The sequence below is a fragment of the Emiliania huxleyi genome (assembly GCF_000372725.1).
Source record: "Emiliania huxleyi CCMP1516 unplaced genomic scaffold EMIHUscaffold_63, whole genome shotgun sequence".
In the NCBI taxonomy this organism is placed as follows: Eukaryota; Haptophyta; order Isochrysidales; family Noelaerhabdaceae; genus Emiliania; species Emiliania huxleyi.
Window position 1 is genome coordinate 116,677 of NW_005197273.1, and position 10,923 is coordinate 127,599.

At 67.2% G+C, this 10,923-nt stretch overlaps 1 protein-coding gene across 1 annotated transcript; it reads left to right on the top strand.

Annotated features, from left to right (window-relative positions):
• Window positions 1-1,023: 1,023 nt before the first annotated feature.
• Window positions 1,024-5,493, top strand: EMIHUDRAFT_452485 (hypothetical protein; the record flags this gene model as incomplete). Its single annotated transcript, XM_005763447.1, has 11 exons — window positions 1,024-1,355; window positions 1,517-1,685; window positions 1,934-1,976; window positions 2,543-2,679; window positions 2,830-2,942; window positions 3,556-3,657; window positions 3,826-3,876; window positions 4,000-4,249; window positions 4,560-4,671; window positions 4,740-4,852; window positions 4,928-5,493. 11 exons carry the CDS (start codon window positions 1,024-1,026, stop codon window positions 5,294-5,296), a joined length of 1,791 nt encoding a protein of 596 aa, XP_005763504.1. The 3' UTR covers window positions 5,297-5,493.
• Window positions 5,494-10,923: the final 5,430 nt, after the last annotated feature.

Below are 10,923 nucleotides of genomic sequence, written 5' to 3' on the forward strand. Positions count from 1 at the left end.
CCAAACGTATGAACTTTGTTTCCTTAGTGCGCAAGCGATCTTCGCACACGTGTTTTATTTATTTTTTGCGCAAGATTTTTCTTTCTTTGCTCGACGGTTTTCTTCTGGGGTGTGCCATGCTCCGCGAACAGCTGCCGATGGGCTTCTCCTTCGTGTCTAGCTTCGTGTGAGGTTCGACCTCTGCATCAACATGTACATGCACCCCGAGCCCGACGGAGCCTAATGAATGGCGGCAGGCATCGCGAGAAAAAGAAAACAAACGCGAAAAGAGGGAAGGATCGTGGTCGGGCTTGACAAGCACCACCTTACACTGACTTTCACCCTGCTTTCACCCTTCTCGATTGAGCTTCCTCTGATCGCCAGCGGCACGCTCCCCGCCCGGGCTGGAGGGAGGCAGCGCGACTGCGTGAGACGCAGGCAGCGAGATGGTGGAAAGCAAAAGCCCGAGATACATGCAGCGCAGCGGCACAGGGGTCAGGGATCACGCGCCGAGGCGTACTCCAGCGAGAGAATGAGAGGTCCTCAACAGTAGAGGTCCTCACAGCAGAGGTCCTCACAAGAACAGAGGTCCTCACAGCCGAGGTCGGCAAACCCTGCCCGGCCCCTAGGACCCCAGGTAAGGCCCAGGTGTGGCCTAGGGCATCAGATGGGACCAAGAGGAGTCCAGGTTGAGCCATAGAGCCCATGTCTTTGCCCCCGAAGGTCGCGTTCAAACGCCCGGAACGGACGTCACAGTGGTGTCCGGCCGGCGCGATCACCGAGCTGTGACGCTCAGGGAAGCCCGATGAGGTGCTGGTTTCTTTGGCCAGGGCTGGCCTACGACCCAGGCTGGATCAGCTGAGCAAGGTTTGGGGAGAATCCCCCGGACAGATCTTCAGATATTTTGACGGATGACCGAAATCACCCCGTTTTTGCCCATTTTCCCAGTTGCGCGGTTGTTGGTCAACACCGCGGGGCGCGCGCGCCGCGGGTGCTGCGCAACAAGCGAGGAGCATGCGCTGTCGATCTCCCAATCTTCCCCTCATGCTGGCATACACCAGCCGTTGGCGCAGAAAGAGTCTAAAGCTGGGAGTCGCTGCGGCATTGCACACAGCGTTTCCTGCTGGACTTGCGGCGGACTTGTACGCGCTGATGCAGTGGTGGCACTCGCTGCTGTCCGCCGACCCGATCTCACTCGACCCTCTCTGCGACCTCCCGTACCCGCCCTTTGTCCTCTCCGCCGACCTGACGCAGCGATCGGACAACGACTACTTTGACGGGCACATCCTCGCGCTCTACCTTGTCAGCACGGGCCAGTTCACCCACCCTGTCTCGCGGCGGCAAATCACGAGGGAGGAGTGCGCGGCGCTCGATCGGTATTTGCTCGAGCACGGACTGGACGCTGCGCAGGTCAGCCGCCACCCTCGCCCTCGCAACCGCGCGCCACCGCTGTCCTCGTCGCCACGCTCACCACCCTCGCCTCCGCCGCCCTTTGCCAGGTGGAGCACGTCTGCGTGCACTGCGCAGCCGGCACGAGGATCATCCGGTCGCCCGCGATCACGCAGCTCCGCGCGGAGGCGGCGCTGGTGCTGCAGGCGCTCTTTCGGGGCGAAGGCGCCGGCCCAGGCTCGCGCCAGCCCGAGCCGGTCCCGCGCTGGGAGGGCGGCCTCGCGGTGCTGGACGACGACGACGCGCCGAGCCACGCGGTGGCGGCCATGGGGGAAGACGGCAGCGCCTCTCCTTCCGACGACGAGGACGCCTCCTTCCCGCCCCTTCCGACTCACCCCTGCCGGCCGGCCCCGAGCGAGGAGAAGGAGCCCGCCTCGAGCCAAATCTCCTCCGGCCAAACCTCGTCCAGCTGGCTCGAGGCGGCTGGCAGGGAGCTGCCGCCGACCCACCGACCTCTGGTGCCGCCCCAAGCACAAGGCATGCCCCCCCCACGTAACATGATTAGGAAAATGTATCGGCTTACGTACAATCGACCGACAGGAAGCTACGTACGTAGGCAATGCGCCTCCTCCGCCCCTTCCGCCGGCTGTGCCCGCTGTGGCTGTGGCTGTGGCGGCGGCGGCGGCGGCGCACTCCACGTCGCGGCTGTCGGGTGCCTCCTCCTCCTCCTCCTCCTCCTCCAGGGTCGAGAGGCGCGTGGCGGCGAGGCAGTGGCGCGAGGGCTCCCGCCGCCTCGGCCTTCTCTCCCTGCCAGAGGAGGTTCTTGCGACTCTGAAGGCGCAACCCGCGGCACCCCCCCGCCCGCCTCGCCGCTGCCCGTCTCGCCGCCGCACGCCCACCCGCGCGCCGCGACAGGTGTCTGAGGCGTTCACTGCGGCGCTGCGGGGCGAAGCTTTGGCGGCGATGGTGGCGGCGGCTGTCGGCGTGCCATGCACGGCCGGTGGCGGCGGCGACGAGGGTGACAACGGTGGCGGCAGCGCTGAGCCGGGTGCCTCGCGTGCAACCGCGCTGCAGGATGAGGAGGAGCAGGCGTCGGAGGAGGAGGAGGAGGAGGCGGCGGGGGAGGAAGGGGCGGCGGGGGAGGAGGAGCCGGCGGAGGCCTCTTCCGCCCGAGGGCCGCTGCTCGCCTTCCGCGACTCGCTGGGCGGCCACTACGTCGTGCACCGCGCCGTCCTCTGCGGCGCCTGCCAGGAGCCGGCCCTCCTCCTCCGCCAGCTGGCCTCTGCGCGCCTCGCCTCGCCGGTGTGGGCGGTGCTCCTCTGCAGCGGCGGTCGCTTTGCCGCCGCCGTCTTCGAGCTGAGGCGTTGCGGCGGCGGCGGCGCGGGCTGCGCCGCCCGCCGAGCGACGGCGCGCCTCGTGGCGCACAAGACGATCCACCGCTACGTGACACGGCGCGGGCAGGGCGGCCGGCAGAGCAGCGCCGACGGCGCCAAGCACATCTCGTCGGCCGGCTCCTCCCTCCGGCGCCACCACGAGGCGGAGCTGGCGAGGGAGGCGAGGGAGTTGCTGTTCGCGTGGGCGCCGCTCCTCCGCCGCTGCACCGTCATCCTCACGCACGCGCCCGGCCCGGCCAACGCCGCCGTGCTGCACGCCTCGCCCGCGCCGCTGGACAAGGCCGACCGCCGCGTGCGCCGCATCCCCTTCGCGACGAGGCGAGGCGGACTTGTCCTGGACATGCACACGCACACGTACACGCACACGCACACGCACACGCACATGCACAGGCACAGGCACATGCACATGCACATGCACATGCGCACGCACCATGCACATGCACATGCGCATGCGCATGCGCATGCACATGCATGTCCACCGCCCGTCCATGACAACAGCATGTGCATGCACATGCACACGCACACGCACACGCGCACACGCACACGCACACGCACACGCACACGCACACGCACACGCACACGCACACGCACATGCGCATGCACACGCACATGCGCATGCACATGCACATGTACATGTGCATGTCCCTTTGCGATGAGGCGGCCGACCCTCGACGAGGCGAAGCGCGTGGTGGAACGGCGCGCGCCTCTCCGCGCCGCCTCGCCCGCACCCCTCCCCTCCGCACCGCGCCGCGCCACTCCCCGCGCCCTCAACCTCCGCGCCCTCCTCGCTCAGGCTGGCGTGCGCCGACTACATCGCGCCGGACGCGTCGGAGGAGGTGCTCGCCAACGCTGCGATCGCCGCCGCCGCAGCGGCGCCCGACGCCGAGGCGGAACGGTGGGCGGAGGCAGCGGCAGCCGCGGAGGAGGCGGCGGAGGGGCTGCGAGCGGCGGCAGAGGCGGAGGCGGCGGCCGCGGCGGCGGCGCTCGAGGCCGCGGCGCACGCGCTGCCACGGGGGATCCGCGACCTAGATGCTGCACACTCGTATCCCTGACGTGTCCGAAGAGGCCACCGGCCAAAAGCGCATGTCTTGAAGGTCCGACGCTGGAAGCCCATGTGATGCCTCTTGAAGCCTCTTGAAGACTCGTGCGGCGTAGTAGTCTCGGATGCGTGGCCCTGTCGGGGTGGTAGCCGCATCACGTGCGTCACCGCCGCGCTCCCCTCTCTCTCTCATCGCAGGCTACACGATGCCGCCGCCGCCGGAGACGCCGCCAAGGTCGGGGAGCTCCTGGCGGGAGGCGAAGACCCGACGCTGCGACACATCGCCTTTGGCTTCAAGGTGCCGTACGATGTGTCGGCCGATGGCGCCACGCGAGACGCTTTTCGCCGCTTCTGCGGCGCCTCGCCGGGCGCGTGGAACTGGGAGCGGGCGCACGTGCCGTCCGGCCTGACCGAGGCGGCGGAGGAGGAGAGGCGGGAGGCGGCGCACGTGGCCTTGTCTGAGCCCCTCTCGGGCTCTTCCTGCACAGGCGGAGGAGGAGGCGAGGCGGGAGCGACACCGGCGGCGGGCAAGGGATCAGAGGCGGGCGGCGGAGAGGGCGCGGAGGGCGAGGAGGAAGGGGGAGCAGGGCGCGAGGGAGGCGGCGGAGATAGCTGTGCGGTGTGCGGCGGCCGAGGCGGCCGAGGCGGCCGAGGCAGCGGCCGCGGCCGCGGCACGAGGCGACGGAGCGGCGGTCGAGGAGGAGGCGGTGGCGGCGCTCTCGGCGGCGCTCGGGGCTGCTGCGGATGCGGGCTGCGAGGGCGAGGCGGTGGTGGAGGCGCAGGCGCAGCTGGCGGCGCTCACTTGCCCGAGGCGAGTCGCGTTGCGCGCCCGGCGTCGGCGGGCGGCAGAGGCGTCGCTACGGCTCGGAGGTCGCGCGGAGGTTGGCTGAGACCTCTCCGAGATGTAGGCGAGATCCGTTCATGGGCGTGTCCTGTAGGCCTCTCCGAGGCGCAGCGGCGCTTCCTCCTCGGGGAAGACTGGCAGTTTGCTGTCGCCGCCCCCGCAGCCAACGCCGCCTCTACGCCTCGGGAGGACACTGCTGGCATGGCGGTCGCGACAGAGTGCGGCGGCGGGCCGGCGGCGCGTGAGAGTGACGCCCCACCGTCCGAGGTTGCGGCGGCGGAGGGGGAGGAGGCGGCGACGAGTGTCGCACTCTCGTACCGAGGTGCGACGGTGCACGTGAGCGTGCTGCCCGGTGGACGCGTCTCCGGTCTGTTCGAGCAGACTGCCCGCGCGTTCGACTTGCCGCCTGAGCGCTACGGTCTGAAGCTGCTGCACAAGGGCAAGGCTTTGGCGCCCGACGCCACAGTGGGGCTGGCGCTCTCCGGCGCGGCCGCCCCCAAGCTGATGGTACTCGCGAGCGCGACCGACGCGGTGCGCCAGCTGCAAGCCGCCAAGTCGGACACGTCTGTGGCGTCGTTTGCGGCGGAGCATGGCAGCAGAAAGGGGAAGGTGCCGGTGGTGGCGGGGCCGAGGCGGGGGCGCAAGTCTTGATTCTGTCTTTCTGCGTGTCCCATCACTTCTCCGGCGGCGGTGTGTGTGTGTCCGGGGTAGCCACCACTTTCCTGCCTCACAAGGGCGGGGCTGTCCCGGAAAGTGAGAAACGCCGGGCAGCGTGGTGCACGACTTCAACCTCCCATACGTATTTTCGTTCGCTTCTCCCTCGGGCTGTTCCATCTCCTCGTATCCTTCCCACCTGGGCGGGGCGGGGGCCGGGGGGGCGGCGGGCGCGGGGTGCGGGGTGCGGTGCGGTGCGTGCAATCGTGTGTTTGGCGTCATGTTGTGTGTGACTTCGCTTGTTTTCGAGGAGGCTAGAGAAATTTGAGGTGTGTAGCATCTACACTGGGGAGATCTTCCGGACAGGAACGGCGCAGCCACCAGAGACAGTACCACGAGACGAACTATCACGACACACGGCAGCAGGGGGGACGCAGCTGGATGGAAGTGACGACGAGAGCGGGGACGACTTTGACAGCGTCGCGGCGCGGTGTAACTTCGACTGGCCTGCAGCATCGAATGAGCCGAAACGAGGCACGAGGGCGACGCACTTCGTACGCTACGAGGAGATACAATTAGGCAAGGCAGCTGCGCAGGTGATGGTCCTGTTTGCAGAGAGGGGAGTCACGGAAGGCCAAGAAATCACATGGTCATATGGGGACTCATACAGGAGCCACCGCAAGGAGATGGGATACAGGGCGGGGACCAGGGCGGATCCGAACGCAATAACACCCCAGCAAGCGCGGACGGCATTCGCGAGATACTGCAAAAAGATAGACGTGACGAAGGAGGAGCTAGCGTGGAACTTTGGATGCATATCGGCAAGCCAAAATAACGAGCAGGAGGCTGTCCTGGTGCGTGAGCTAATCCTGAGCAACAATAAGCGACTGTACCACGGAGCACAGAGCGCAGCAGACAGGACGGCGGCGACGGCGGACATGGCAGAGACGAGTGTGAAACAAAGGGCGGCGGGCATGGAGGGCGGTAGCGACGGGGATGGAGACGGTGACGGTGGCGAGGGAGAGGAAGGGGGTCCATTAACACCAGACAGCGAGAGGGGCAGGGAGGAAAGGGGGAGAGAGGAAGCCAACGCGACGTGCGCAGAGGATGAGGATATAAACTGGGACGACGCAGCGGAGGGGATAGGCGAGGGAATCGAGGGACCGGAGGGCTTTCGCGACAGCGACGATGACGACGAAGAAAGGGGAGAGGACGGAGGGGCGACACGCAGGAGGAGCGAAATCGCTAACGGCCCGAGCAGAGAGGGCGACGGCGGGGCACGAGGGAACAACGGAGACGCTACCGATGACGCGAACCGAGGCACGGACGCCGGCGGGGACGGGGAGGGCGACAGCGACGTCGATGTTGACGCAACCGTATCGAGAGCGCCACCCAAAAAGGGGCGGACAGCCATGGAGGTCACCGAATGGAGGGCGAACGGCACGATGCGAAAAGGCAGGGCGAGGCGGATGGAGAAAGAAGTGCCCCCAAGGCCATGGTGGAGGGGAGAGAGAGAGAGAGAGAGAGAGAGAGACGTGAGGCGCATGCGCCCAGGAGGGGAGGGGGCATGTGTAACGACACTGCTAGAGATGCCTTTCGGGGCCCAGAGATAAAACTTCTGTGATGCCATGCGTGACCTAGTAGTGTCCCCAGCTATGGGCGTGTCCACGTTGGAGCCAGGTGTGGTGTGGGCGCGAGAATAGCTCCGCCGTTCATGGAGGCAACCGATGCGAGTCGACTGGTGTGTGTCGTCGTGGTTTCGTATCAAGAATTCTCTCTCTCTCTCGGTGCCGTCCCCACCTACGTCGCTGCCGTCGGAGGGGCCCACTGCGGCGGTAAAGGCGTCTAGGAGTGGGCCAGCGACTGCCTCCTGCGCTAGCCACTCATCCTCCTCCTCGGATGCGTCTCGCCATCGCACCTTGTACTCCTGTGTTACCCCGACTTCTGCGAATCGCACCGATCGCTCGTAGACCTCCCGTGCGTCTCCCTCTCTTTCATTGGTCCACCGGCAGAGTTTGGGTTTCGGTTTCTTGTCTCTGGCCAGTCGCTCCCAGTCCGGGCTGTCGAGTACCGCTGCGCCCCACCAGCCCGACAGGTGTGGGTTGTAGAATAGCGGCTCCATTAACACGCGTCCGATCGACCAAAGCCCCCCCACTCGCACTGTCCTCGGTACGCCCGCCCTCGCCTGTCGGTACGTGACTTCAGGTGTGTGGTCTTTCTGTGCGGCGTCCTCACCATCGTACGGTACCAGTCCTCTCAGAGTGCCATGCGTCTTGAGTGCGATGCGCCAGTAGGCGGGCACCGTCTCGGGGAGATTGAGAAAATCGCACGAGGAGTGGAAGAGCCGTCGCCCCATGCGGAGGTGCCCGTATGCTCGATTGACGTAGGACGCCACTATATTCACGCCTTTGTGTGACGACGGCGTGACCAGGCGGCTCACCTGGCGCTGGTATAAGCTGCGTGTGAATATCTCGATGTCCTGGCAGTGTTGTCCGCCCTCGGGTCGCTCTTGAATGAGCGTCTCGCGTTTTACCGCGTACATCGAAGTTTAGCCCCTAACGCCCATTTTGATCGAAGAGGACGAGATTGGCCGCCGAATGAGCCGCTCCTCGATGCTCATGGTCTCACACTCGCACGGCGCGAGAGACTTTGAGCAGGTGGGCAAGCGTGCCACTACTGCCGCTGCCGCCGCCGCCGCACAATGGCACTCCACCGCTATGCCGCGCAACGGCGAACAGCACGCGCTGCACGGCGGCGTGCGTCTGGCGCTCGACTCTGGCGAGTTCATCTTGCAGCGCGCAGCCGAGCTGCCGGCGGCGCCGAGCAACCTGGCCGACATGCCGCCGAGGGCCTGCCACTTCCAGACCGTGCCGATCGAAATGCTTCAGCAGTCGACGGCGGTGCAGTGGCCCTTCTTCAATAGCAGCTCGCTCTCCTTCTACAGGGAGATGGCCTCGGGTCGCTGCAACCCGCTGAGCATGGGCTCCAACCTGACGGTGCAGGGCAACCGGCTGACGGCTCGTGCAATGGGCCGCGGCTTGCGCGTCGCCCTCGCGGGGCAGAGGGCGAGATTCAGTGTGCAGATCGACTTGGAGCGGCCGGCGAAGGGGCTCGAGGAGACCACAACCCTCGCAGCGAGGCTCGTCGGCCCGAGCCTGATCGCCGCCGAGCCGCTGCGCCTCGAGCTGCTGCACGGCGGCGCACGCGGCGGCCGGCGGCTGAGAGCAAGCTTCTCGTACGTCGCGACCGAGGCGGGCGCGTACCTCGTCGAGCTGACGCTCTCGTCCGTCGTCGGCGAGAGCATCAATCACCTGCTATATCGAGGGCGCGCCGAGGTGCTGCCGTATGCCTCGACGCGATCATCCACGTCAACGAGCTCGATCGCATCTCGAGGCGCGCGGCCGACGGCGGAGGCGTACGACGGCGCGAGGACGCCGCTCGGCCAGAACGGCAGCTCCATCCTTCGGCAGGCGGTGAACACGTCGCTGTGCGTGCGCAGTGGCGCGGCGCCTGGCCGCTGGGTGCGGCTGGCGGGCGGCGGCTGCCTGCCGCGGGAGCGGCGGGCGAACCACAGCAGCGGCGCGCGTTGCGCGCCGCGCGAGTCGCAGGAGGCGCACGCGTTGGAGGGGCGGCGGATGCTGCGCGTGCTGAACGACGAGATGCACTACCTGCGCGGCTACTATTACCTGCCGCACGGCTGCCACTACCGCCACTTCAGCGCTAGGCAGGCGGCCGCGAGCCTCGCGCGCTGCGGCTACTCGGTGCTCGGCTTTGGCGGCGACAGCATCGGGCGCGAGATGCTCACCAACTTGCACCAGCTCCTCTCGGGCCGCCGCCGCGTCTATGTCGACGGGCGGACGCTGAAGCAAGCGGTGGGCCAGCTGCCTCAGGTGAAGGTCGGGCCGATCACGCTCGTCTGGCAGCAGTCGGGGCCGCAGTCGGCCGGCCCTCCGCCCAACCTCGACGTGGACGCTTACGTATACTCGCCCGCGCTGGTGACGGCGCTGGCGCACGGCTGGTCGATCGAGTGCGTCGTCAAGGTCGTCACAAGAGAGCTGCGCGCGCTCCGCGCGGCGTGCGACGCCCGGCAGATTCTCTGCATCTTCCGCACCAACTCGGCCGTGCAGCACACGCAGATGCTCGACCCGCGCCTCTGGGCGGGCGCGAGCAACGGCGGGCTGACGCGGCGCACGATGGGCGCGGCCGTGGCGCAGCTGAAGCGGAGGGCGTCCGAGCTCGGATTCGCCATCCTCGACTCGCACGCAATCACGGACGCGATGTGGTACGGCAGCTGGGACGGGCTGCACTACACTTTCTCCGCGCGCGTGAGCGACCCGCACGGCGCGTCGCCCTTCCGGTGGCAGTGGCAGGGCGGCGCCTCGCACATGAGCACGATCGTGCTGCTCAACATGCTGTGCAACCACTGCCACGCCGCACCATCGGACCGGCCGCCGCCCGCGCGGCGCACGCGACCGGCCGCACGCGCCTTCGTCTCCATACTCGCCGACAGCAGCGCGATGCGAGCGGCGTGCCCCAGTGCCGCCTGGCAGGCGCGGCGGAAGCAGCTGCAGCAGAGGACGCTCCGGCCGGGATTCGTTGCGCTCTTTCGCCGGCGCTGCCTCACCGACCCGACCGCCTTTGAGATGCGCGGCACGAACCTGCCAGACCTGCTCACGGACGACCACACCGTAAGCGGCCGATGCGCTTCAAGCCGCTTCCCGACGCTGCACGCGGCGTGGGCGGCGTGCTCAAACAACATCAACTGCTCGGGCGTCGTGAGGGACCACGGGCTCCGGTGTGGTGGCCAGCCGGCGCTCCTTCAATTCGAGCTGCGGAAGGGCGACGCGGTCGAGTACGGCACGCCGGAGCCTTCACTCCGTCTCCGAGGTACGAGCGGCCCGGTAGCCTGGCCTTGGCCGGGATGGTGCGAGCGTCAGCGTGCGCCGTCTTAGCGGGGCCTTGACTGTACGGAGCTACGGTATGATATTTCGTCGGTGGCCAATGAGGTCTCAGCAGCGTTCAGCTCTTAGACTCGTGTGCTCGTGTCCGTCCGTCCGGGGTACAAGTGTTCTGATCACAAGAAGCAACGCCCGGTCACTGCAGCATAACGCCAAGAGCAAGACACGGAGTCTCGCATCCGGCTTTATCGTGACTGAGACTGTCGGGCTCTCCTATCCTCGTCACCGCAACGAGCGGGCTCACGGCATGTTGTGCGAGTATATGGGACAAAAGCGTCGAAAATGTCCCAAAAAGCGTGTCTCGAGTTTGTTGCAGCCCCACAGCTGGCGCGCGCTGCCAGGAAGCACCGCTCGTGTGTCGGCCGCACTCCCTGGCACCCAGTGAGTGCGGCGAACCGACCAGACCGAATGGGCTCGACGCCGCGCTCGCTGTGGGGCTGCAACAAAGTCGCCGCCGAGCGTGCCACCGACGGCGTCCCGGCGGAGGTGATGGAGTGTGAGACCTGAGGCTGCGGAGGTGACGCCTGAGGTACCGGCCCGTGCACAGCGACTCAGCCGGCGACCGCCACGGGCTCAGACGAGACTTGTCGACTCGTTACGGCTCAGCTTCACCGTGGTCATCGGGCGTCTGTCGACGTCAGGACCACCCATACAGCTCGCGGGTTT